Source organism: Pyrgilauda ruficollis, unplaced genomic scaffold (genome assembly GCF_017590135.1).
Source record: "Pyrgilauda ruficollis isolate IOZ18807 unplaced genomic scaffold, ASM1759013v1 scaffold88, whole genome shotgun sequence".
In the NCBI taxonomy this organism is placed as follows: Eukaryota; Metazoa; Chordata; class Aves; order Passeriformes; family Passeridae; genus Pyrgilauda; species Pyrgilauda ruficollis.
The window spans coordinates 759,118-785,796 of record NW_024530821.1 but is presented as its reverse complement, the minus strand read 5'-3'; the positions used below and the strand labels follow the sequence as shown (position 1 = coordinate 785,796).

The 26,679-nt window shown below is 49.4% G+C and overlaps 2 protein-coding genes across 2 annotated transcripts in view; both read left to right on the top strand.

The window, feature by feature from the left end:
* Positions 1-24,183, top strand: part of PTPRA (protein tyrosine phosphatase receptor type A) — a 119,470-nt gene extending 95,287 nt beyond the window's left edge. The window contains exons 6-24 of the mRNA XM_041488156.1: positions 1,098-1,115; positions 4,922-5,006; positions 6,653-6,726; positions 8,979-9,115; positions 11,349-11,439; positions 11,923-11,999; positions 12,864-12,900; positions 14,192-14,289; positions 14,437-14,556; positions 15,468-15,634; positions 16,722-16,857; positions 17,904-18,053; positions 18,157-18,250; positions 19,216-19,292; positions 20,598-20,732; positions 21,344-21,469; positions 22,637-22,788; positions 22,997-23,132; positions 23,820-24,183. Of these exons, the coding sequence (XP_041344090.1) occupies positions 1,098-1,115; positions 4,922-5,006; positions 6,653-6,726; positions 8,979-9,115; positions 11,349-11,439; positions 11,923-11,999; positions 12,864-12,900; positions 14,192-14,289; positions 14,437-14,556; positions 15,468-15,634; positions 16,722-16,857; positions 17,904-18,053; positions 18,157-18,250; positions 19,216-19,292; positions 20,598-20,732; positions 21,344-21,469; positions 22,637-22,788; positions 22,997-23,132; positions 23,820-23,894 (1,985 nt within the window). The 3' untranslated portion in view covers positions 23,895-24,183. The remainder of the gene's footprint in view (positions 1-1,097; positions 1,116-4,921; positions 5,007-6,652; positions 6,727-8,978; positions 9,116-11,348; positions 11,440-11,922; positions 12,000-12,863; positions 12,901-14,191; positions 14,290-14,436; positions 14,557-15,467; positions 15,635-16,721; positions 16,858-17,903; positions 18,054-18,156; positions 18,251-19,215; positions 19,293-20,597; positions 20,733-21,343; positions 21,470-22,636; positions 22,789-22,996; positions 23,133-23,819) is intronic.
* Positions 24,184-25,928: 1,745 nt separating this feature from the next.
* The window catches only part of LOC121364713 (GRB10-interacting GYF protein 2-like), a 5,691-nt gene continuing 4,940 nt past the window's right edge, over positions 25,929-26,679 (top strand). The window contains exon 1 of the mRNA XM_041488177.1: positions 25,929-26,066. Coding sequence (XP_041344111.1) covers positions 25,929-26,066 — 138 coding nt within the window. The remainder of the gene's footprint in view (positions 26,067-26,679) is intronic.

Below are 26,679 nucleotides of genomic sequence, written 5' to 3'. Positions count from 1 at the left end.
TCCTTCTCAACCCAAATCCTTTTTTGCAGAGCGAAGGAGTCTGGCATAGCTTTAGACACACACATGGGAAAAGTTTGGTATAAATGTAGGCTACATACAGGAGAGATGGAGGCAAAAGCCTTAAGTTCTGCTAATATCTGGATTTTGTAATATGATGTCTGCTCCTGGAGGGGCTGAATTAATAATTTTTGTGTCTCCACTGCCTTTTTTGGGTTACCAGTTTTGGTGAACTCCCCTGGTGTATGCCATGACACATTGGCCATTGCACCATCAAGGCCAGAAGTGGCTCCTCACTTGATGTCAGCCCAGAGAACAAGTGATCAAACCTAATTCTTTCTTTATCTCAAGTAATTTGTCAAGGAGCAAAATCAGTTTTAGGGCTGTCCTTGCCATTAGGGCAGCCCTAAATTAGGTTTAGCAGGAAATGTTGTTGTTATCATGGAAGAATTAAGTGGTGCTCAAGAAAGAGACTGGGCCAGAAGGTCACACGTTGTAGGGGCAGTTCCTCTTGTCCAAACCCACCAGGATTGTCCTCAGCCCTGTGCTGCAGCTCCCCACACACAGCTCATGGCCAGGGGTGCCCGTGCCAGCAGCACTGCCCTGGCAGAGCCAGGCTCTGCTCTCCTGGCACAGGTTTGTTCCGGTGCCCTCTGGATGAGACATCCAACCCAGCAGGTACAGACTTCCCTTGGATGCTCCTCGTCCCCATCCCTGAGCCCAGCTGCTCCTAATTGAACTCTTGGCTCAGCCACACTCTTAAAATTATGTCCCAGTGTTATCTCTTGATATTTAAGTGCTAATGAATTACACCAGTGACTTGCTGGTTGTGGGTTTAAACAGTAAGTTGTGTTTAGTGATGTTAAAGCTTGGCTTCAGCTCCTTGTTCTGCTGATAAAAACTCAGGATTTGTTCCTTTTTCCTTACTCAGAAATTCATTTTAACATCCTGGTTTTATAGCTAGTGTTTTAAAGGAAAGATTTACAGGCAGATGATGAGAGTTACTAAATTTGTTCCTGTCTTGGTCTTTGATCCTTCCTGACTTACTAAAATGTCTTGTTCCTATGTTGCTAAGAGACTTTTGTTTTCTTTTTCTGCAGGTAACTCTGACAGAAGAGGTAAGAATGTTACATTTCATTGCTCTTTACTCATTAAAAACAATTTCAGAAGCATTCTGCTATTAGAGAGCTCTCCTTAGGACTTCCAAATGTATTTTATGAAGCCTCTGAAGCTCTTTAAAAAAGCTGGTGACACACTGATATCTTAATTTCTGTTGAGCTTTTCTTTTTAGAACAAAACAATCCCATTCCAATTTGTACATGTCCTATTAGGTACCAGTTGTTCCTGCTCTGAGAATGTCAGCATGTCCCTAGAGCTGGATGACCAAAGTCTGAGAAGCCATTCAGGAAATTTGCTTTTGGTGTTTTGTTTTTGTTTTTGTTTTTTTTTTACTGCTGAATTGTCTTTATTGACTGTGACTTACACACTTTGATCCAAACCCATCCTGAAGATGATGGGAATAATTATTGTTCTCCTCGTTCTGTTGGCAAGCAGTAACACAAATCCATTTCTTGTAAGAGAGCAGCACTTTAGGGACATTTTTCCATCTCTCAGCTCCGAGAACTGGCATCTCTACCAGAATATTTGCAATTACTGATGGCTTTAGCACTCCAGGAGCGGGCAGAGCTGGGCTGGCTCCCACCTGGAGGAATCAGCTGCTTCTGTGTGTTTTCATCCTGGCTCTGAGGGGTGCTGCAGCTTTGCAAACTCTGCCTGGTGCTGCTCTCTGTGCCTGGCTCGCCCAGCCAGGGAACAGACAGATGCACTGAGCACACATTTAGCAGAGGGAATAAAAGGGATGCAGGTCCGGGGGAACTCATTTGAAATTGTGGCAAAGCCTCTGCAGAAATGCTCAGTGTAATTCCCTCAGATCTGGCCTGATTTTGTGCTCTCTCTGCCATCGTTCATCCCTGTTCCTGAGGGCAAAGGAAAAAAAAAATGGGAATACATCTGACTTCCTAACAAGATTTATATTAATATTGCTAATATTATAAATATAGTTAGGAAATAGGATTAAATAAGATATTTTTAACAAGAGCATAGAGTGATGGGACAAGGGGAAATGGCTTCAGACTGGGAGTAGGTTTAGATTAGATACTGGGAATTAAGTCTTGGCTGTGGGGGTGGTGATGCCCTGCCATGGGATGCACAGAGATTTGTGGCAGCCCCATCCCTGGAAGTGTCCAAGGCCAGCTTGGATGGGGCTTGGAGCAGCCTGGGATGGTTGGAAGGTGTCCCTGCCTGATCTCTAAGGTCCCTTCCAGCCCAAACCATTCTGTGACTGGTTTTGCGGGCAGATGTTGCCAGCTGTGAGCAGGGATGAGCTGCTCAGCCCCATCCCTCTGCCATGACTGCACCCAGGTCAGGGTGACAGCCTATAGAGCACCTCTTGGGATGTGCTCCCAAGCTCCAGAGGAGGCTTTGGTGGCTCCTCAGAGGGGCCAGGAGAAGGTTTAAGCCTCCTGCTGCCTCCCAAGCTCTGGGCTGCGGTGGGTGCTGCAGCCCTGGGGGAGCAGAAGGTTGAGTCCTTGTCCCTTTTCCAGGTGGATTGCCAGCATGGAGCCCTCAGGCTGGGAATGGAGCAGGGCAGGAGCTGTGGAGGGGTTGGCACAGCTCAGCAGGGCTGGCAGGAGCAGCTGGGGACCCTCCAGCTCCTTTCCTGCCTGGATGGGCTGTTAGCAGTGGGAAAGCTCTGACTCCTCATCCTGCCAGATGTGTGGGAAAGAACAGCTGCAAAAAACCCCCAAAACCTCCAAACTCCCTGTACCCTGCCCTCAAATCTGCATCCTGCTGCCAGAATCACCCCTGCCCACAAATCACCAGGCACAGCTGCCCTGCAGCTCCAGCCCGGCTCAGCACTGCTTAGGCTGAGCTTAACTCCAGCCAAGGCAGGAAAAAATGGTCCAAAGGTGACTTAACACCACGGGTTCTGGCATGGCAGCTCTTCTTGCTCTCCTGCAGGCAGGATGGAGATGGTGGCTGTGCTTAAAAGTCTCAGTGAGGGGCCAGGGCTGGCTGTGGTTGGGCCAAGACCACCCTGTGCTTGTTTTTAGGAAGTGTCAAGATGGGGAATGCCAAGGCTCATCACCTTCTGAGGAGTGCAGGAGGCAGAATTCCCAATAAATTCCTTTTGGGCTGTCACATTAGGGCAGTAGATGAGAAGGACAAAGACATGCAAAACCAGGATAATTTAATTTTTTTTATTTGCCACACTGCGTCGTTGCCTTGAAATCATGACAAAAAATTTAATGTTTTAATAGAAATAACATTCCCAGACCTCACACCACAGAAGAACAAACACAGAAATACAGAGTGCCCTTGGGTTGCTCAGAGATGGACAAAATAAACCCCAAGGGAAAAAAAAAAATTAGGGAAATGGACAAAATAAACCCCATGGGGAATATAAACCCTAAGGAAATCTGCTGGCTGAAATTGCTGAGACACATGGAGCAGGAATCTGCAGGGAAATGGATGCACAGAAGGTGGAAAAGGGTTGAGCCCTGCAGCCTCTGGGGCTGTGTAGACACAGAGTGCTGGCCCCCTCAGATGGAGGGAGCTGATGGAAAATGGAAATATCCCCAGCTGGCATGGCTGGCATCCACATTTATCTGAAAAAAAATGTCCTTCAGGGCCCTTCTCCTCCCTGGTTGGAGCTGCTTGGCTTCCAACCCATCTGGGTGATTTGCCAGCACCAGCCACTGATTCACTGACCTCCAGCATGAGATAGAAATGGCTTATTTAAAGGAAAAATAGAATCTGTCGTGGGTCATGGAGGATGGGAGTGTTTCAGACTCATTTAATTGTTTTTGCAAGGGAATTGTGAGGTACCTGCCCTTGAGGAGCTTCTGCAAGGGAGCCAAATTGGGTCACACTTGGTGGCCTGGTGGTGTTTGACCTCTCCTGCTCTCTGAACTCTGTATTTCCAGGGAGGAAAGAGGAGGGGGTTGAACTAGATGGTCTTTGGAGGTCACTTCCAACCCAAATTATTTTATAATTACAGAATCATGGAATGGTTGAGTTGGAAAGGATCTTAAAACTCATCCAGTTCCACCCCAGACACCTTCCACTGTCCCAGAGTGCTCCAAGCCCTGTCCAACCTGGCTTTGGACACTTCCAGGGATCCAGGAGCAGCCACAGCTTCTCTGGGCAGCCTGGTCCACACCAAATCTCACCCTTGGAGGTGTTCAGATCCCAGGTGCAGCAGGAAGCTTTGTCCTCTTGTCCTGTTTGACAAGGAACTGGAAGCAAAATCGTGGTGGTGTTACAAATCTATCTGTGGGATCTTAGGTTTTCACCCATTTTAATATAAAGTTTCTTATCATATACCAAACATTCCTTACACCAAACTCATGGGCCTGGTAGGAACTTCTTAAGTCTCAGGCAGAAAATTTTGTAGGTTTTTTTTTTTGTTTTTTTTGTTTTTTTTTTTTTTGTGGATTTCCAGCTGGCAGAGGAAATTTCTCCTGGTGGCTGCTGGGCCACCACGTGCACATTCAGTTGTGCAAAAGGAACCCCAAAATAGCCCAGTCCCAACTTTCTCCATCACTGTTTTCATCTGCAAGGTCACAATTTCACAGTGACCAATTCTTGGAGAAGACTGAGGTGCTCTGAGTGGTGGTTTCAGGTTTTAATCTGACCTGGGAGTGTCTGAGGCACATGCTGCTCACTCATCCTTTTCTGTCTTCACTCTCAGGCTGGAAAATTGCAACATCACGTAATACTATTTATTATTTATTATGTTTTTATTACTAATATCATCATCAGAATTGTTCTTCAAGCAGAAATTGTAGAGCTCTGCCCTGTTAAATGATGGCTCTGGATGTTTTCCAATGTCCATAACCACACCTTTCTCTTCCTCTTGCAGATGAGACTCCCATTATAGCTGTGATGGTGGCCCTGTCCTCCCTCCTAGTCATAGTATTTATTATTATTGTTCTGTACATGTTGAGGTAAGAGCTGCTTTAATGCTGGATTCCCTTGTTTGACAGAAACAATTCCTGAGTGAGCAGGAATGAGCCTTTTGTGCTGTTTCTTTGAAAAGAAACCTGGAAGGACAATGAATGAAAATGATGTTTGGGGTTATCTGGTGAATGATGCTCATTCCTTTCTCTGCAAAGCTGCTCCTCCTGTGGGGAATTCCTGTCCTGCCTTTCAAAATGTCACATTTAGCAGGGTAGATTGAGCTGAAGCCCTGTCAGTGTGGGGAAAAGCAGGTGAGGTTTCCTTGTGAGGCTGCAAATGATGGATTGAGTAATCCAGGGAGGCTGAACACAAATGTGTTTCAGTGTGTCATTCCTTGATTCCCATCTTGATAGCAAGCAGGATCCAACATCCAAACTCTGTTTTGGGTACTAAACCTCACAGGGTCCCTGTGCACCTTTCACTGTGAATGGCAGGAGCTTGTGAGGAGTGTTAGCTGATGCTGTAATTGAAATTACAGCACAATCAAACCTTCTTAGGTCCATTTTTTAGAATCCAAGCATCTGCCCTGCTCAAAATGAAGCATTCCCAGCTCCTGAAAGCATAACTAAGAATGTCTTTATTCACCTGCAGTAAACATTTTAATTTACTCACCAATTTGGTGATTCAGTAAGTCTTTAAAAAAAAAAAAAAAAAACCAAGAAAAAAAGAAAAAACAATTTCCTTAGCAGTGGAAAACTTCCCTCTGTCTCCTGGCTCCAGGCCTGCCCTCACAGCAGTGAACCTGAGGAGAGTTTTGCCTCAGGAGTTCAGCAGCAGCAGAGTTTGAGTCCTTCCCACCTGGCTTCCAGCCCTGAAAGAAAGGGTTTGTGTTCACTGCCCAGTGATTCAGCAAAACTCAAAATTTCAGGCAAAGGGAGCATGAGCAGCTGCTCCAAGTTAAAACCACATGGAGCAGGGATTTGCTGCAGGACAGATCAAGCTGGGCTTTATGTGCTCTGCTGGATCCCCAGGGAGCAGGGACTCCTTGGGGTGTCCTCTGGAAAGAGCACCCTTAAAGCTTCTCCTGGTTTCCAGCTCTCTCTGGGCTCCTGCAGCTGTTCCAGATGTGCTCACAGGCAGGATTTCAGAGCTCCTGCAGCCTCCTGGACCCACCAGCTAATTCATGGAGCCTTGAGAAAGTGTGGCAAAAATAGGGAAAGCTTTTTGGATGCTTCTAGATGGTTGTGATCATAAAGAATAAATTCATAAATTCTCACCTGTGGTGAGTTGAGTTAGTGTGCTGTTATCAAAATCATCCTTTATTCCTGGGTGGCCTTCTCCACATCATTGTTGTTTTTCTCACACAGTAATAGGCAGCTGGATTAAACCTGTCTTGCATACATCCTTTGAGCAAACTATATAAAAAGTTCTCCTCCATCATAAGGAAGAAGTGAGATATTGCTACTTCCAAAAGTTTTTTCTGCTCTTTTTATTTTTTCTGCTGTTAGATCAAAATAGAAAATAGGTAAAATCTGAACCAATAACTTCCTTTCTTGAGAATTTTAGAATTTTGCTACCTTTTAATGTCATACTCTTTTGTCAATATTCATTCTTACTTAGCTCTCATCTGGGAGGGGACCTGGTCTTCCTGGTGGATATTTCCTGACTTTCCCACCCCAATTCTCCTTGGCAGGTTCAAGAAATACAAGCAGGCAGGGAGCCACTCCAACTCCTTCCGTCTGTCCAACGGCCGGACAGACGACACAGGTGAGTCCACCTGGTGCCACACAGGCTCTCCCCCACCTCTTATTTTTGTAAAAATATTTTTTTAATTTCTGCTCTGTTGTTGTTGTTGGTTCCTGACCTCCTTTGTTCCATGTTTTCCATGGTTTTGGCAGACTTTCGTAGAATGGAGGTTTATTTCCCAGTTTTCATTCCATTGACTCAATGTTTGCCCTCAAGTGGTTGATATTGAAATGGGTGATCACTTCCAAAATTACTACTCACATGCCTCTTGAGTTTTCACAGTGGTTCCTTGACTCAAATAAGAACCTTTAAAAAAAAAACCAACACATCTTTGGGGAGAAATTAAACATTTTTCTGCTCTTTCAGATTAGGATGATCTCTGATTAAAACTCAGATCTTCACACTGACTGTAGACACCAAACTAACATTTCCAGGAGAAAAAAGGGGTCACACTTATTTTCATTACAAAAACATTTTTGTACCTCCTAAACATGCACAGATGCAATTTTAAAGCCATGTGTAATGTCTAAATTCTTCTGCCACTGAGCTGTGAGCCAGAGCTGACATTGAGGGTCTCAAGTTGGGCATCTCCATCCATGTGCAGGCACTGATTAAGATCTGAGGAGACCTCTTAAACTCAGTTCAGATGCTTTTTCAGCACTCCTTCCACATAAACCAAACACCTTCTGAGAAGCACTAACTGGAATTCAGCACTTTTTTTTATTTTATGTTGGCTGCTAAGACCTTCCCTGCCACCTTACCTCACTGTAAACGGAGGTGTGAACTTCATAAACGCTCAGCTGTGTTGGTGTAACCCTCTCATGGCCTTTCTGGGCTCTGCTGAGCAGCAGCTGCCTTTGCTGTGCCCTCCTGGGAATTGTGTCACAGTGGTGGTGCCAGACTTCCCATGGGAGAGAGGGAGAAGTTGGAATTCAAAGCCAGGTGGTCTCCTGAGCATTGACCTGTCCTCAGTGCCCTGTCCTGCCTCTGGGAGAGTGTAGATCAGAGTGTTAATCATCATAGGATCACTGATTTTTTGGGATTGGAAAAGTCCTTTAAGATCATCCAATCCAACCATTCCTCCAGCACTGTCAAGGCCACCACTAATCCACATCCCCAAGTGCCACATCCACAGGGCTTTTAAATCCTTCAAGGGATGGGGACTCTACCACTGCCCCACACAGCTGTGCCAGGGTTGGACAACCCATTCCATGAAGAAATTTTCCCAAATAACCAATTTAAACTTCCCCTGGCCCAGCCTGAGGCCATTTCCCCTTGTCCTGTCCCTGTTCCCTGGAGCACAGCCCGACCCCCCCGGCTGTCCCCTCCTTTTTCCATTCCCAGCTGCCCCAGGTAAGGGACACATGTCCATGCCTTCTGTCCTAGACAGCCCAGGCTGTCTGATGGTCACAATACAGAGTGAGGGGAAAGGGAACTATGGGAGAACAGAGAACATCTAAACTGTCAGGATTCTGAGGTTGAGATGACCCTGAAATAGCAGAAAGTCCTTTTTCTCCCAGCCCTGTGACCGAAGAAGTCAAGATTCATCAGTTCTGCTTTTCAAGGTTGTTTATTTTTTCCTGATCTATTACATTCATTCTCTGACCTGCTGAGATCTGTCCTGCAGGCCTGGCTGAGGCACAGTGCCTGCCCTTGGGGTGGTGTTAACATTTTATACTAAGAACTACGTAACTTTATTTACCATAATTTTCCAGTACCTCTCACCTATGTTAGACAGTCTGTCTCTACTCTAAACCAATCCAAAAGCGTCACTTTACAATAATTTTCCAATACCTCTCACCTATGTTAGACAGTCTGTCTCTACTCTAAACCAATCCCAAAGTGTCCCCATCACGGCAGAAGATGGAGGGCCAGAAGAAGGAGAGGAAGGACAGGACACGCCCAGATTCCTCCATCTTGCCTCTTGAACCCCATTCTAAAACCCCAAAATTCTACTTTTTCACCCTGTGACAAATTAAATTCTACTCAAACTCTTGTGGCTTGTAAATCTTCACACAAAGTTGGTAATTTTTTCCATGGGTTAAAATCAAAGGCACAGGTGTTTTTGACTCCGTGCCAAGGTCTCTGAGCCCTCTGGCAGGGGCTCGAGCCATCCAGGGCAGTCAGAGGAACGTCCAGGGTTCCGACACCAAACTACAATAACACAACCATACGCCACCAAAGCTTTTCCTAATATTCACACATCAATTATCTTTTAATTGTGAGATCCAATCATCTCGTTATCCATCTCTAACACCCGGGTGTCATTGCAGAGCCACAGAGCATGCCCCTGCTGGCCCGCTCGCCCAGCACCAACCGCAAGTACCCCCCGCTGCCCGTGGACAAGCTGGAGGAGGAGATCAACCGCCGCATGGCCGACGACAACAAGCTCTTCAGGGAGGAGTTCAACGTGAGTGCCGCTGCTGCTGCCCCCAGGGCCGGGTTTAGGGTCTGCTTCTTGGTTTGGGAAGGCAGGTGTGTGCTAAGGAAGGCAGGAGTTCCCCCTGAAACGGGAAATGTAAACCCGCTGCTGTCGTATTTTGGCAGGGAGGAATGATGCGTCTGACTCCGTGTCCTCAGAAGGCTAATTTTGTTATTAAACAAAAGAAATCTTTGTTATTACTTCGTTATATGTGGTATTTTTGGGGTCCCCAGGACAAAGGAGGAATGATTGAATCTGACTCCATGTCCTCAGAAGGCTAATTTATTACTTTGTTATATGTGGTATTTTTGGGGTCCCCAGAACGAAGGAGGAATGATTGGATCTGACTCCATGTTCTTAGAAGGCTAATTTATTATATTATGATATTACATTATATTAAAGAATACTATATTAAAACTATACTAAGCTCCCAGCTCTGACAGATGGGAATAGAACACACATTGCCTTGCAATCCAGGACAGGGGATTTCTTAAAGGCTGAGCAGTGACAGGGCTGATTCTGTCCTTGAATCTGTAACAAACTGATGTTCACCCTCATGCTCACTGCAGAAAGCAGAGGGTTTCTAGCAAACAGCTCTTCAGAGTTACATTTTTCTGGGTTCAGGAATGATCCTGGATGTCTTGGGGTCTTCCAGAGCTCCCCTGCTCGCTGGTTGCCTCCCAAGGTCTGCACCCCACCTCCCAGTTCTCATGGCCTTAAAGCCACAAACAGACAAAAGAAAGCTTTGACAGAGAAACAGGAATGAGCCCATCTTATTTCAGTGAGCTGTTAACCCTGAAGCACAATGGTGACAGTGTATGGGACAAAGGCTGGCCTTCAGCTGGGAGGAATTCAGGTATTGTGCTTGTCCCACAAGCTCAGAGCATTTCTTCAGGGATGACTCCAACCTCTTCTTGACATTGCTGGGCTCTGCAGCTTGTGACAATGGATCTGTTTTGCCTTGTCAATACAAAAATAATGGAATGGAATGGAATGGAATGGAATAGAATAGAATAGAATAGAATAGAATAGAATAGTTTCATTAGGGTTGGAAAAGCCCTCTGAGATGATTATCAAGTCCAACCATTAACCCAGCACTGCCAAGACCACCACTAAACCATGTCCCCAATTGCCACATCAGTGCCACATCTCCACTTTTTTTTTTTAACACTTTTAAGAATGGTGCCTCCATCATTACCCTGGGCAGCCTGTGCTGGGGCTTGACAACTCCTTCTGTGAAAAGACTTTTCTAAATATCCAGTCTAAACCTCCCCTGGCACAACTTAAGGCTGTTCCCTCTCCTCCTGTCCCTGTTCCCTGGAGCACAGCCCGACCCCCCCGGCTGTCCCCTCCTGTCAGGAGCTGTGCAGAGCCACAAGGTCCCCCCTGAGCCTCCTTTTCTCCAGGCTGAGCCCCTTTCCACTCCCTCAGCTGCTCCTGATCAGACCTGTGCTCCCAGCCCAGGCCCAAGCCATGATATGGCACCGTGAGAACGAGAAGATTAAAAAAAAGCCACCCCACTTTGTCCAGCTGCTACAAAACTTGATCCCTTTCCTGGCCGTGCTGTGATGAAACCAAATAGGTGCAATGAATGCCCAGGGAGGGGGATTTTTAGGGTTATAAATACCTGATTGCCCTGGACACTTCCTGCCATCCTGTCAGCTGGAGGAAGGGATGGTGGATACCTCCAGAACATTCTTTGCTGTTCAGAGAGGATGTGGAATAACAGTGCTGGGGAAGCACCTCCTGTGCTCCACTGGGAAACCCAGGGACAGTGTCCCCTGTCACCCCAGCACCCCCCACCAAAGGCCTCCTGGGGCTGCTCCTGCCATCACTGGGTGGGCTGGGGTGGTGGGGGCTTAATCACGTCACAATTAGCAGCGCTGTTGATGAGGGAATCTCTCAGGAGCCTCCGTGGACAGGAATCAGGAATGAGCTCGTTGGCGCTGCCGGGTGGGTTCAGAACTGGAGGCTTTGCTGCCACCTCGTGTCCATGGAGCAGGAGATTCCAGATATCTTTCCAAATGGATTGGCTCTCTCTGGTCCAGCCCAGCTGTTTAAATGGTCACTTTGAGACTTGCTGCTGGGGTGGAGGTGAGAGGTGTGGGTGGTGGGGACACGTCCAGAGGGGCAGGAGGCTCAGACGTGGCATTTGCCAGCACGTTGTTCCTGCTGTGCCATGAAAACTTAATGGAAAACCTTTTTTTTTCTGCCATTTCAGGCTCTCCCAGCGTGTCCCATACAGGCCACGTGTGAAGCTGCTTCCAAGGAGGAGAACAAGGAGAAGAACAGATACGTGAACATTTTGCCCTGTACGTGTCAGAGCTGGTTGGATGGGGGGAAACACTCAGGGGCTCTTGCCAGGACTCCCCATTCCTGATTTTGGGATGGGCAAGGGCACAGATGAGGGCGTTTCACCTCCCTGGAGGGTGGCTGTGTCTGCTTTAGCTTTGGATACCTGTGAGGAGAAGCTCCATGGAGCCAGGAGGCCATGGAGAATGAAAGGAATGGGAGTTGTCAGAAGGGACAACTCTTGCCTGGTGGCATTGGGCAGTGGGCTGGCTTGGGGTGTCCTCAAATATGCACTCTGTAGAAAAAATAACTACCTTGGACAAGATCTAGGACCTCTCTGGGTTTAAGCAAGAGGAATTTGGGGGCAAATTCCCAAATACAAAGGTGTTTTTGTAGCAGAGCCAGGAGCGTGAGCACCACTCCAACACCTGGATTCTCACTAGGCCAGGTACCAGCAGAGTGGAGGAGGTTGTCTTTAATGCAGAGTTTTAATTTCCCTCCAGATGATCATTCCAGGGTTCACCTGACTCCTGTGGAAGGGGTCCCTGACTCCGACTACATCAACGCCTCCTTCATTAATGTGAGTTTTGGGATGTGAAGGGGAGATCCCTGCCAGGAGCAAAGCAAGAGAGGGCTGGGGAACCACTCCTGCTGGAGCTGGGCATTTCTGGTCCACAAACAGCTGAAGAATCATGGAATCTTTGAGGTGCAAAAGCCCTCTGAGACCCACAAGTCCAAGCATTCCCCCAGCACTGCCAGGCCACCACTAAGCCATGTCCCCAAGTGCCACGTCCCCACAGTTTTAAATCCTTGAGTGTGGCCAGTTGATCATCAGTGCTTCCCAGCTTGCAGGGCTGGATGTGGGAAGGGGATGGAGAAGAAATCAAGGAATCCAGCTGACATGGAAGCAACATTGCCCTGCTCTGCCCCTGGGAGGAGATGGGTCCTTTGTGGTTGTCACCATGTGGCTCCAACCAGCTGGAAGGGTCATGTGAGAGATGCAGGCACATGAAGCAAAGCAAGGCTCAAAAGAGCTTTTTCCTTCCCTCCCCAGTAAATAAAACACACAAAACCAGTCCCTATGAGTTCTACAGCCCCTCTTCCAAAGATCAATGCTGATTTTCACGTGATGCTCTGGATGCAGGGTCTGACTCCAGTGGAAGGGGTGTCAGGCACCACTTCATTAGTGCCTTGTGCCAACAAGTGGGGTCATTCCTGCAGTGGGTGAGCATGGGGAGAGTTCCTGTGGAAAAACAGCCCTTTGCACAAGGATTTTCAATGATTTCAGCCCATCTCCCCTCAGAGGCTGCAGCCCCTTCTCTGCACAAGGGAGAATGAGCAGCAGAGCAGATGCCAGCTCTGTTTGTTCCTGAAGTAAAAGCATTTCATGACTCTTGTGTTAGAGAAATATTAATTTCTCTTCCTTTTTCTTCTTTTCTTGCAGGGGTACCAAGAGAAAAACAAGTTCATTGCTGCACAAGGTAAATTCTTGGCTATTCCCATTCCCATTGCTGCACAAGGTGAATTCTTGACCATTCCCATTGCTCTTGTTGGAGGCAGCTGGGCTGGGTCCCTCTGCTCAGTGGAGCTGTGCCACTCTACCCACAGCACAGCATCTTGCAGAGCTCCCCTGGTCAAAAGGAGGCCTGGCTGCTCCACAGATTGTTCCCAAAATTATTTTCCCAGTCAAAGAGCAGTGCTGGATGTGTTGGTGGATAGAGAGAAGTCCTACCTGTGCAGTCCTGTTGCTGGATGGTGGTGAAAAGGAGGCCTGGCTGCTCCACAGATTGTTCCCAAAATTATTTTTCCAGTCAAAGAGGAGCAGTGCTGGATGTGTTGGTGGATAGAGAGAAGTTCTACCTGTGCAGTCCCATTGCTGGAGGATGTTGTGACCTCTGGAAATTCTGCCAGGGAGCTCCTTGATTAAATCCCCCAAATCACAGAATCATGGAATGGTTTGGGCTGGAAAGGACCTCAAAGCTCACCTCATCCACCCCACTGCCATGCAACAGGGACACCTCCCACTATCCCAGGTTGCTCCAAGCTCCCTTGAACACTCCCAGGGATGGGATAGAGAGAAATGTCCTTATGATCTTCAGAAGTCCAAACACATCCCTAAAACCAAAATTCCCACTCACAGGCTGGGGATCACATCAGCAACAGGATGTTACCTGCCCATGGGAGTGCTTTGTATTTCCTCTGTGGACTTGCCAGTGGGTCAGGGCATTCCTGGCCAGTTTCCCTGGCTCTGGCTGGAGAAGGAGGCTGGATCAGGTCCCTCAGCACTTCCAGGCTCAGGTTAAGCCTTGGCTCTGCTGTTCCTTTGGCTCACCCTGAGCCTCAGGCTTGGCAAGGCAGTGTAGGCTGAGTTAGCTTCGTGTCTGGCAGGCAGCAGGGAACTATTCCTGTGCCACAGTGAAATGGGATCCCATGGCTAAAGCCCAAAACCCCAGGGCAGGACTTCTGCAGACTCTGGGACAGCCACAATTTCCCTGGGTGACCTTGGGCAAGTCCATGCTGTGTTTGTCTGGTTTCCCTTTCTTGAGCTAAATATGGAATTCCTGACCATAAAACAAATCCAAATATTCCAGGTATTGTGTGATAGGATTGTTCTTTGGATCAGGCATGCCCAAACACCACAGCACCTCCTGTGACCTGTTGGCAAAAAATGTGTTGGATCATCCGTGACGTGCGACCTCACACGCAGGGTTTTGGCCCCAGATTGTGAGAGGTTGATCCCAAACAGGACTTTTTGTTTTACCTTCCCTTCAGGACCAAAGGAAGAAACAGTGAATGATTTTTGGAGGATGATTTGGGAGCAAAACACAGCGACAATTGTCATGGTGACCAACCTGAAGGAGAGGAAAGAGGTCGGTGCCAGAAGGTTTCACAGGCTGGGATTTGACCCAAACTGAGTCAAATCCAGCACATCCTGTGCCTGTGGGCATATCCTGGAGCCATCCCCAGCCTTGTGAGGGTGTGCAGAGCTCACCTGCACCTGTTTTCTCCCCCTACAGTGTAAATGTGCTCAGTACTGGCCGGATCAGGGCTGCTGGACCTACGGGAACATCCGAGTGTCCGTGGAGGACGTGACCGTGCTGGTGGATTACACCGTGCGCAAGTTCTGCATCCAGCAGGTGCCAGGGGTCACCTTCCCCATCCCATGCCATCCCTCCCCTCTCCACCCTGGGCATCCCAAAGGTGTTAGCTCAACCCCTCCAAGGCTCTGTGAGAGCAGAGTTGGGATGAAATGACCCCCAGCACCCATTTTTAACCAGAGTTGTTAAGAATTAATTTATCCCAAGAGCCTGTTCACAGTGGTACCACATAGCTGTGCTGGGAGCAGGGAAGCTGAGGGATGCCAGGGCTGAAATTTCATCCTGCAGTACTCCAGCACTTGCTGTTAGCAGTGTTGGTTCCTGCTCTCACCCACAGACATTAATGCCTGAAAATAATCAGATTTATCCCCCCAGCTGAGACAAAATCCAACGCTGTATGTGTTGGGTTTGATTGCTTTCCCATCTGTCACCACAATTCCTTGTCCTCCAAGGAGACTCTGGGTGTTTTAGTCAGTCTGTTTGTTTTCCTGCCTCTCTCGGAGGCAGGCAGGGAAGAGTTGGTGCCTGTAAACCTGTCTGGATTTGAGGGTGATCCTTCTGAGCATTGTCCTTCACTCCAATGGCCTGGATGTGTGTGTTTTCCTCCCCTGCCTTTAATCCAAAGGCAATGATCTGGCCAGAGGAGTGGGAAAGGATGGAGCAACAGCTTCTGTTTGAGCTTGTTGAGGATGAAATACAGCAGCTGCTGCCAGGCTGGATCCACAGGCTGGCATCTCACACCCTTTGGATATGGGATGTGGTGCTGGATGGTGAAAATGTCATGTTTTTAGAGACTGATCTGTCCCAGAGCCTGATCCATGCCCTTTCAGCTGTGGATGCTGCTTCTTAAGCTCCATCTCAGGTCTGCAGCTCCCTCTCTCTCTGAGTTTTGGGGGAAGAAGGGAAATCTGAGTATTTCTCCTTAACCTGAGTCCTCTTTTCCCCTGCAGGTGGGAGATGTCACGAACAAGAAGCCTCAGCGCCTGGTGACCCAGTTCCACTTCACCAGCTGGCCCGACTTTGGGGTGCCCTTCACCCCCATTGGGATGCTGAAATTCCTGAAGAAGGTGAAGACCTGCAATCCCCAGTATGCAGGAGCAATAGTGGTGCACTGCAGGTGAGTCCTGCTCACAGCCAACCTCTGGAAAGAATCTCCTCTTTAAAAGGGATTTTTTTTTTTCAGTCAGGACTTTTTCATTATCTTTGTTTAACTTCCCTGTGTTGAATGGGGATGTTCCTCATGGGAACACGCAAAAAAATGCATGAATTGAAGGAAGTTCTTGGAGTCAATGATTTTAGAGTGTTACAACTCATCTGGAGGGGTCATTTGGATAGGCTGGATGCTGAGTGAGCCCAGCTGAGCACTGGTGGCGTCTCCCTTGGCTTGAGAAGATCCCTCTTTGGGAGAAGGCAGTACTGAGCTAACAGATTGCCTGGAGCAATGGCCATGGAGATTGGCCTCACCTGGAGTGATTTCAGGCACAGCAGCAACCCTGGGGGAGCCACAGGGGCCTCCACATTGCAATAAGATGTCCCATGGGTAAAGGCAGAGATGATCTCATTTACACTGTCCCAAGTTCATCACCTGGAGTGATTTCAGGCACAGCAGCAACCCTGGGGGAGCCACAGGGGGCCTCCACATTGGTATAAGGAGAAGCCCCATGGTTAAAGGCAGAGATGGTCACATTTGCACTGTCCCAAGTTCATTTTTTTTTTTTCTTCTTGAGAAGCAAGAAGAAAGGACACAGATGGGCAGCCAGCCCTGTATGACCCTCTCTGCTGCTTTCTGCTCTGCCTCAAGGGGAAAAGAGTCCCAGTGCTGAGCAGGTCCTTTCCCTGGAGAGCTCAGCATCCCCTTCCTCTGCCCCAAACCAGGGCATGGCAGAGGGTGGAGCTGACTGTCCTTGTCCCAGCCAGGTGCACTGTGCTCCCCTTCCCTTATCTCTGTCTCCCACCTGGGGCTTGGTGACCCCCCAGCTGATTCCAAGAGCTTTGTCTTCCCTTCATGTCTGCTGGTCTCATTTTAGACAATCCAGGGCAGGGACACCTCCCACTATCCCAGGCTGCTCCAACCCCATCCAACCTGCCCTTGGGCACTTCCAGGGATCCAGGGGCAGCCACAGCTTCTCTGGGCACCCTGTGCTAGTGCTCAGCACCCTCCCAGGGAAGAATTGCTCCCCAATCTCCCACCCCTTGTCCTGCAGCGCCGGGGTGGGACGCACGGGCACGTTCATCGTCATCGACGCCATGCTGGACATGATGCACACGGAGAGGAAGGTGGATGTCTACGGCTTCGTCAGCCGCATCCGGGCTCAGCGCTGCCAGATGGTACAGACAGATGTGAGTGTGCCCTGCCCTGCCCTCTGGGCTGGCATTCCCTTCACTCACCCACTCAGAGGATGTGTCAGGGTTGTGTCATGCCTCGTTTTGGGTGGTGCTGCGTCAGGTGGGCTCTCGGCGGGGTCCTGCTCTTTTTAATTCCCTTTGTAGAATCATTCAATCATTTAGGTTGGGAATGATCCTTAAGATAGAGTCCAGCCATTCCCCAGCACTGCCAGTGTCACCACTGATCCATGTCCCCACATGGCTTTCACAGTGGTGGTGCCAGACTTTCCATGGAGGAGAGGGAGAAGTTGGAGTTCAACACCAGGTGGTCTCCAACCCCAGCACTGACCTGTCCTCAGTGCCCTGTCCTGCCTCTGGGAGAGTGTAGATCCCAGAGTGTTACTCATCATAGGATACTGATTTTTTGGGGTTGGAAAAGTCCTTTAAAATCATCCAATCCAGCAGCACTGCCAAGGCCATCACTGACCCATGTCCCCAGGTGCCACATCCACATGACCTTTGTATCCCTCCAGGGATGGGGACTCCAGCACTGCCCTGGGCAGCTGTGCCAGGGCTGGACAACCCTTTCCATGAAGAAATTTATCCAATATCCCACCTGACCCTCCCCTGGCACAGCTTGAGGCCATTCCCTCTCATCCTGTCCCTTGTTCCCCCCTGGATGCCCCCTCCTGTCAGGGAATCTTGTGGAACCAGAAGGTCCCCCCTGAGCTTCCTTTTCTCCAGGCTTGGAGAATGTTTTGTGTCACATCTGCTTTGCTTGGTGTGGTAAATAAAGAAACAGTCCCCATTTGGCAGCAGGAAGGTTGTCACTCACTTTTCTGGGGTCTCAGAGGGTGGGCAGGGGTTGGTGGGTTTGCCCCCAGCATGTGCTCACTGGGCATGGAACATGGCAGAAAAAAAGGAGCAGGGGAAAAAAAGCAAAGTAGCTTGTATGGATAGAAATGCAGTTACGAGCAGTGAGACCAATTTTAAAAAGGAAGATTTCAGAGAGACTCAGACTTCCTTTTACTCCTTCCTTCCTTCTCCCTGCAACCCTGCAGATGCAGTATGTGTTCATATACCAAGCACTTCTGGAGCACTATCTGTACGGTGACACAGAGCTGGAGGTGACCTCCCTAGAGATCCACCTCCAGAAGATCTACAACAAAGTGCCAGGGACCAGCAGCAACGGGCTGGAGGAGGAGTTCAAGGTGAGTGTGGCTGTTGTTCTGTCCTGGTGGATCTGCTGGGATGGTGCAGGGATCACCTGGCACTGGGTGGCTCTGAAAATCCTCTCTGCTCCTTGCCCTGCAGAAGCTCACTTCAATCAAAATCCAGAATGACAAGATGAGAACGGGCAATTTGCCAGCCAACATGAAGAAGAACAGGGTGCTTCAGATAATTCCATGTAAGGCTTGTTTGGCTGAGTGTCTGGTGGGCGTGGGGACAGGAATCAGGCTGGAGAAATGGGGCAAACAGGGACCTTGTGATGTTCAAGGAAAAGGGCAAAGTGCTGCCCCTGGGGAGGGACAAGCCCAGGTACCAGTCTGGACTGGGGGCACCCAGCTTGGTGGAAAAGCAGCTTGGTAGGAAAGGACCTGGGGGTCCTGACAGACTGCAGCCTGAACCTGAGCCAGCAAAGTGTCCTTGGACAAAAAGGACAGTGGTGCCTGGGCTGTGTGACACTAAACACCTCCAGCAGGTCCAGGGAGGGGATCCTGCCCCTCTGCTCAGCACTGGGGAGGCCACACCTGGAGCACTGGGTCCCAGCACAAGAGGGACATGGACAGACTGGGGACAGCCCAGGGAGGGGGCTGGAGCATCTCTGCCCTGAGGAAGGGCTGGGAGAGCTGGGACTGCTCAGAAGGAGAAGAGAAGGCTCCAGGGGCCTCATCCCTGTCCATCAACACCTGCAGGGAGGGTGCAGAGAGAACAGAGCCAGGCTCTGTCAGTGGTGGCCAGGGACAGGACAAGGGGCCACGGGCACACACTGACCCCAGGAGGGTCCCTCTGAACATCAGGGAACACATTTTGGCCCAAGGAGGTTGTGGAGTCTCCATGCCTGAAGATACTCAAACTTTCTCTGGACACAGATGGCAGCCAGCCCTGTATGACCCTCTCTGCTGCTTTCTGCTCTGCCTCAAGGGGAGAAGAGTCCCAGTGCTGAGCAGGTCCTTTCCCTGGAGAGCTCAGCATCCCCTTCCTCTGCCCCAAACCAGGGCATGGCAGAGGGTGGAGCTGACTGTCCTTGTCCCAGCCAGGTGCACTGTGCTCCCCTTCCCTTATCTCTGTCTCCCACCTGGGGCTTGGTGACCCCCCAGCTAAAGGCTGTGCAGGTTATCCTCAATCTCAGATGGTTTTGTTCTGTTCCAGATGAATTCAACCGTGTAATCATTCCAGTGAAGAGAGGGGAGGAGAACACAGACTATGTAAACGCTTCCTTCATTGATGTGAGTCTTCTCCAATCTTCTTGCCATCTTCTCCCAATGGAAACCACCTCATGCTGCTTCCTTTGGGAAGAATTTATCCCAAACACTCCTTTTATGGGTTTTGTACAGCTCCCTCCATGTGACTTTGCTTTGTGTCACTGGATGGTGCTGGTTCCTTTCTCCAAGAAACCCCCAGGTATATCCAGCTCCTTGTGGGAGAGGAGAGCTGGAGCCTGAGCAGAGCCTCCAAATCCTGGGCTCACATCTGCCCCTCTGGACTCTGCTGATGGCTGTGGAGAAAGGATCCATGTGTCCATGGAAATACCACAGCAATGGCCATTTGGTCAGAAGACATCCACCAGATTAGCTAAGGAAGCAATACACGATCCCAAAACCTTGGAGAGGAGCCAGGTCAATCCCATTACACCTGTCTGGGTGGTGGCAGGAGGAGAGGCAGGGAGGTTAAGTGCTGTCCTCACTGTGAGGAGGAGATAAGTGATTGCACATCCTTCTCTCCTGAGCAGTCCTGTTGACTCCAGGGAGACGTTTCGGATGAGTATTGATCTCCATGCAGTGATGCCAGTGCTGGCCAAGTCACAGACCCTGCTCTTCTCCAGCCCAATTTCTCTTTTCCTCTCCTAATGACACTGGGCTTTTTTTATTCCCCAAAAAGGCATTCACTGGGTTTGCTCACAAAAACCAGTTTATTCCCAGTTCTAGCATCCCTAATTAATTGCTCCCTGAAATCTCCTTTGCTGGGTGCCTGCTGTGGCTGTGGGAGCAGCCAGGAGCAGCTGCCTTGTTGTGCATCCACATCAGAAAGCTTCCCTGGCACGTAAGCAATTTGGGCTGAGGATTCAATTTCCTGCCTCTGCTGAACTTTGCTTAAATGACAAACTCCAAATGACGAAGCATCTGCAGTCACAGTCTGCAGGGAGGGCACAGGGGAGCCAGAGGAGTTTGGAAACAAAAACTCTTTGTGGCTGTGGAAGAGCCAGAGTCATCCAGCCTTCCTGCTGCTTTTCACAGATTATAGAATGGTCTGGGTTGGAAGGGACCTCAAAGATCATCTAGTGCTGTTTAGTTTTGCTTGCTTCTTCCAAAAATCCCCAATAAAAATCATACCTGGAGCACTTAGAGCTAAGGCAAAGCTCTGCTCCAGCACTCAGAGCTTGCAACATTGTCTAGGTGTGCTGGAAGCCCAAATGAATAAAGCCAGGTTTGTGTAGGGGATGTGATCCTCCCAAAACTGAGCTGAGCTTGGCAGGCCAGCCGTGTCCAAGAGGTTCCTCCTGCTGGTGCACTGACCCTGTTCCCAAATTCCAGGGTTATCGCCAGAAGGATTCCTACATCGCCAGCCAAGGGCCGCTGCAGCACACGATAGAGGACTTCTGGAGGATGATCTGGGAGTGGAAATCCTGCTCCATAGTGATGCTGACAGAGCTGGAGGAGAGAGGCCAGGTGAGCTCCCGGGATCAGCTGCACTAAACACCAGGGGAATAAATAAATGAATGAACAGCAGGAGTTTGGAATGGGATGGCCCTTAAGGCCCTTCCAGCCCAAACCAGTCTGTGATTCTGGGAGTTTGTGGAGCCTGTGGGATCCCACTGTTAGAGTTTAGAAACACATAATCACAGAATGATTATTGAAGAGCTCTGGGTGTCAGGGGTACAGACCCAAATCTGACTCCCACATGGGTTCAGGATGAACACATTTTTATACCCTTATCATTATATAATTACATATTCATTATTAAACTTATATTGTTCTATTGTGTGCATTGATCTCATCCAAGTGTGGATCCTGTAATCTCCATCAAACCCCCCAAACATCATTTCACATGATTCTTGTTACAATTAAACAGTAATCATATCCAATTACCAAACAATCATCACATTTAACAATCGTATCATTTATCATAGTCATTAAATGATTATACAAGTGCAGTTCTGCATGATCCGGTAAAGCTCAACACCACCTGGTGTTGGGCAGCTGCCAGGAGATTCTTCTATCCAAATCCATGGGAAAAATAGGAGTTACTCACCCTGTGGCCCCCTGTGCTGCTTCCTCAGGAGAAGTGTGCCCAGTACTGGCCGTCCGACGGCTCCGTGTCCTACGGGGACATCACGGTGGAGCTGAAGAAGGAGGAGGAGTGTGAGAGCTACACAGTGAGAGACCTGCTGGTGACCAACACCAGGGTAAGAGCCAGCCTGCTCCTCCTGGGGACCTCTGCCTGCTCCTGGCTGTGGCAGTCATGTTTTCTAGCAGAATCCCTTCGCCAGGATTTCTCTCCTGGGAAGCTGAGAAGCCTCAGAGAAAAAGGAAATCAGTATTATCTCATTTGCTTCTCTTGTGTTTTGCTGCTTTGGAATGTGGTTGGAGATTGTTTATCCAACAGGTGGTTGTTTCATTGGTTTCATCTGAATTGTTTTGACTTATTGGCCAGTTGGGGCCAAGTTGTGTTGGACTCTGAAGAGAGAGTCACAAAATTCATCAGTATCTTTCTAGTCTTCTGTCTGTCTCCTTTCTGTATTCTTTAGTATGGTTTTGTTTAGTATTCTTTATATAATATAGTACAATAAAATAATTAATTAGCCTTCTAAAAACATGAAGTCAGATACATCATTCCTTCCTTCATCTGGGAACCCCACAAATACAATACCTGGGTTTCACTGTCGTGAGCCCCTGCTGGTGTTCCACCAGCTCCTCATTGTCCCAAAGGGATTTCATCCCTGTATCCCTGCCTCCCACCCCGAGAGTCCCTGTCCTGCTGCTCATTCCTGCTGCCCTCACCACCAAGCCTCCCTCCTGCTTCCCATTCCCCACATTTCCCCTACTCCTTGCCCTGGGAATGCCACTCCTCCACAAGCAGCTTTCCTACAGGGATTGTTATCCCAAAGCCCTGAGCCCCTGGGTTCCTGGGGTATTTGTGGGGTCCCCCAACAAAGGTGAAGAAAGTGATGAATCTGACTCCATGTTCTTAGAAGGCTAATTTATTATTTTATTATACTGTATAATATAAAGAATGCTATACTAAAACTATACTGAAGAATACAGAAAGGATACTTACAGAAAGCTAAGAGATAATAAAGATAACCCATGACTCTCTTCTAGAGTTTCAACACAGTTTGTCTGTGATTGGCCAATAAATAAAAGCAATTCACATGTTGGATAAACAATCTCCAAACCACATTCCAAAGCAGCAAAACACAGGAGAAGCAGATGAGAAAATATTGTTTTCCTTTTTCTCTGAGGCTTCTCAGCTTCCCAGGAGAGAAATCCTGGAGAAGGGATTTTTCCAGAAAACATGACAGTGACAGGTTCTTGGTACAGATCCCTGACCTCGAGCTGTGCCCTCCCCACAGGAGAACAAGAGCCGACAGATCCGGCAGTTTCACTTCCACGGCTGGCCAGAGGTTGGGATCCCCGGGGATGGGAAGGGGATGATCAACATCATTGCAGCGGTGCAGAAGCAGCAGCAGCAGTCTGGCAACCACCCCATCACTGTGCACTGCAGGTAAAGCCTGGCTGGAGCAGCTGGGCCACCCCTCCGAGGGGATCTGCTCCACCAGGAGCTTTGGTCAGAATCCTGAATTGTGTCCTGGATAAACTGGGAGAGTCTGGGGCAGGGCTGGCTCCTCCAGTTCTCCAGAGCTTTCCATTGTCCTCTGGGGGTTTGGAACCCCTCAGGGGTTTTCCCTCAGGCTCTGGTTTCTCTTTCCCAGTGCTGGAGCAGGAAGAACGGGCACCTTCTGTGCGCTGAGCACTGTCCTGGAGAGGGTGAAGGCAGAGGCCATCCTCGATGTCTTTCAGACAGTCAAGAGCTTGAGACTACAGAGGCCACACATGGTGCAGACACTGGTAGGTGCCTCCTGCCCCGCCAGAACCTCAGCAAGGATGGGCTGGGGGCTCAGTGTTGAGCAAAAACCTCTTTGGTTCAAGGTTTCTGCTCTCCATGAAAGAGGGAGAGAGGGAAGATGTGGGTTCATCATCCCTGGCAGTGCCCAAGGCCAGGCTGGATGGGGCTTGGAGCAGCCTGGGACAGTGGAAGGTGTCCCTGCCTGTGGCAGGAGTTGGAGCAAGGTCATCTTTAAGGTTCCTTCCAGCCCAAACATTCTGGGATCCGTGATTCTGTGAAGGTGGGCCAGGAGCTCTCTCCCCTTCCTCTTGTTAAGGCATCAAATGCCTTTTAAGCACTGACAGAAGTTGTAGGAACCTCCTTGGAGACGTCCTCAACCACAGTCCATACATTAATGAGCTGAAACTCCTGGAAGGGTGTCCTGGAGTGGCTGTGGAACCCTGCACAGTGCTAGGGTTGGGGATGGGTGAGGTCTTGCAAGGGTTTTAGAAGAAAAATCATCTTTTGGAATCCAAACAGAACCTCAGAGCAGGAAGGGGAAAGCAGAGTTTGTTTTGCCATGAGCACCCCAGCAAGGGTTTGGGGGTCACAAGGGGGGGGGAACCTGCTCTGGACACCTGACCAAGCCTCAGGTGCTGTCTCAGGTGTGGGTTTTCCTGTCTGAGCCTGTTCTCTCCCAAACCCCACAGGAACAGTACGAATTCTGCTACAAGGTGGTGCAGGAATACATCGACGCCTTCTCAGACTACGCCAACTTCAAGTGAAGAAAAACAGGAACAAAAATCCACACCCACCCTCCCCGAAACAAATGACAGAAGAGTTGCCTTCTTTAATATTTTGTAATATTCTGTTTGTTAATATACCCCCCCCCCCCAAAAAAAAAAAAAAAAAAAAAAACAAACCTATGTGTATATATCTTAACTGTTTTAGAGGTTGGTACCATAAGCTTCATATTAGCTGGAGATTTTATATGTAGCAAAGTGTTAGTGCAGATACTGTTGGCTCCTTTTTTTCCAATGTTTTATTGGGGAATTAAATAGCGTGATGTTTGGATTAATATTGTCATACCATCTCTCTTCTGGAGAGTTGATACAGGCTGTTATTTTGTTTGTAAATCTCTTTTTTTTTTTTTTTTTTTGAGGGGGAAAAGCCTTTTTTTTAAAAAAAAAAAAAAAAAAAAAAGGAAAGAAAGATATCCTGGATCTCATCTGAAACAAAACCCAAACCCCTCCCACCACAACCCCACCAGCACAAGCTTTTCCAAACCTGCAGGGAAATGGTTTCACATTTTTCTGCTGGTCAGCTCTTAAAAAAAAAAAAGGAGAAAAAAAAAAAAAAAAGCTCATTCTGTGTGTGTGTTTATATATAAATACCCTCATTTTTATACCAAAAGCTAAAAACTTTCCTCCCTCAGGGTCAGGCCACCATGTACTGCTGGTTTGGAAACTGTAATTGCCACACAGCAGCACCCAAATGTTGGGATTTCCACCCCAAAAAAAGGAAACCCCAGAAAAACAAAAGGATTTTTGCTGCCTGAAGGGAAGGTCTGTGTGTCTGGAGCTGGATTTCAGAGCAGGGGTTGGGGCTGAGGGTGACACAGTGGCCCTGCCACCCCTGCTGCTGCTCTTTGCACCAGGTGAGCTCCAGCCCCAGCTGCTGGAGGAGATTTCAGATTATTTTTCCTGGCATCCTGAAAGATCACAGGGAATGGTTTGGGGTGGAAGGGATCTCATAAAATATCCAATCTCACCCCCTTCCCATGGCATGGACACTTCCCACTATCTCAGATTTCTCCAAGCCTCATCCAGCCTGGCCTTGGACACTTCCAGGGATCCAGGGGCAGCCACCTGTGCCAGGGCCTCCCCACCCTCCCAGGGCAGGATTTTTCCCAAATTCCCACTCCAGGCCTGCTCTCCTTCAAGAAGAATCCAAAAAGTCAAGAAATATCCTGAGGACCAGGGGTGCAGCACTTGTATATTAGAAAAAAAAACAGGTTAATGTGGTTGATTTTATTATTTTCTTTCTTATGAAGCAGTGCCAGAGGAAACACCTTCCTTGTTCCTCCTGCAGTCAGGGGCACCATGCCCAGGTTAATGGGGGAGCTCCATCCCCTCTGCAGGCACTGGGAGAACTGGTTTGGAGCAGAGGTTCACCCCAAGGATTTCTCTGGACACCCCAAACAGTGATGGGCAGCACAGGGTGGGTGGCAGGGCCCAGGAATATTGACAGGGATGTCCTAAGCTCAGGATATGGGCTTGAAATCTAGGAAATTCTGGGTAAAAACAGTCCATGGGTCAGAGTATCTAAGTTTTTTCAGTTTTTTCCATCCAGGCAGGATTCACAGGGGGATTTAGTGGAGGCACACAGGCAAGGGGGGCACCCTCAGCCACCCACAACACCCCAAAAGTTGCTTTGCTGCTGCCATCATCCCCTCATCCCCTCTGGATCTGCATCCCAAACCCACCCCAAAGTGATGCTGGGTCATCCCCTCTGCATCTCCATCCCAAACCCATCCCAGCACCACCCATGGGTGCTTAATCCCTCTGGATCTCCATCCCAAACCCATCCCAGCCTGCCCACGGGTGCTCATCCCCTCTGGATCTGCATCCCAAACCCACCCAGGGGTGCTCATCCCCTCCGTATCTCCATCCCCCCACTCAACCCCTGAGCTTCTACTGAACCCAACCCACCCCAGGCAGCACCCACGGGTGCTCAACCCTCCCGCAGCCCCCCCGGGGGTGTCCCCGGAGCGGATGCCGGTGGGACAGGGCCACCCGTGTCCCCGCAGCCCCCCGGCCATGGCACCCCGCGGGTCGCTGCTGCTGCTGGCGCTGCTGCTGCTGAGCTGCGCCCTGCCCCGCGGCCGCGGCCAGCACTGGTCCCACGGCTGGTACCCGGGGGGCAAGCGGGACCTCCGGGCCCCCAGCGACCCCCAGGTAGGCTGTCCCCCGCGGGTCACCCCCTCCGGGTCATTCCCTTCCCTCCCGGGGTGATGCCCGCCCCGGCTGTGTCCCCCTGCCCAGGGTTTGTGTCCCCCCGTCTCCCTGCTCCTCTCCTCTGGATTATCCCCGCCCGAGTTACACCGCCTCAAATGATCCTCCCTGGATACATCCCCTCGTAATTATGTCCCCATCCCGCGATTATCCCCCCGCCGAGTTCTTGGATTTATCCCCGCCTCAGGTTAAACCCCACTCCGGGTTTATCACCCCCACGGGCTATAAACCCTCCCAAGTTATCCCCCTCCCTGAATTATCTGGGTTTATCACCCCCCAGTTTTACCCCCTCCCTGAATTATCCTGATTTATCACCCCCACGGGTTAAACCCCCCTCAGTTTATCCCCCTCTCTGAATTATCAGGATTTATCCCCTCAAGAGGTAACATTCCCCCAGGTTATCCCCCCTCCTTAAATTATCCGGGTTTATCACCCCCAAGTGCTATAACCCCCCCAGTTTTTCCCCCCTCCCTGAATTATCCGGGTTTATCACCCCCCAGTTTTTCCCCCTCCCTGAATTATCAGGATTTATCCCCCCCCGGGTTATAACCCCCCA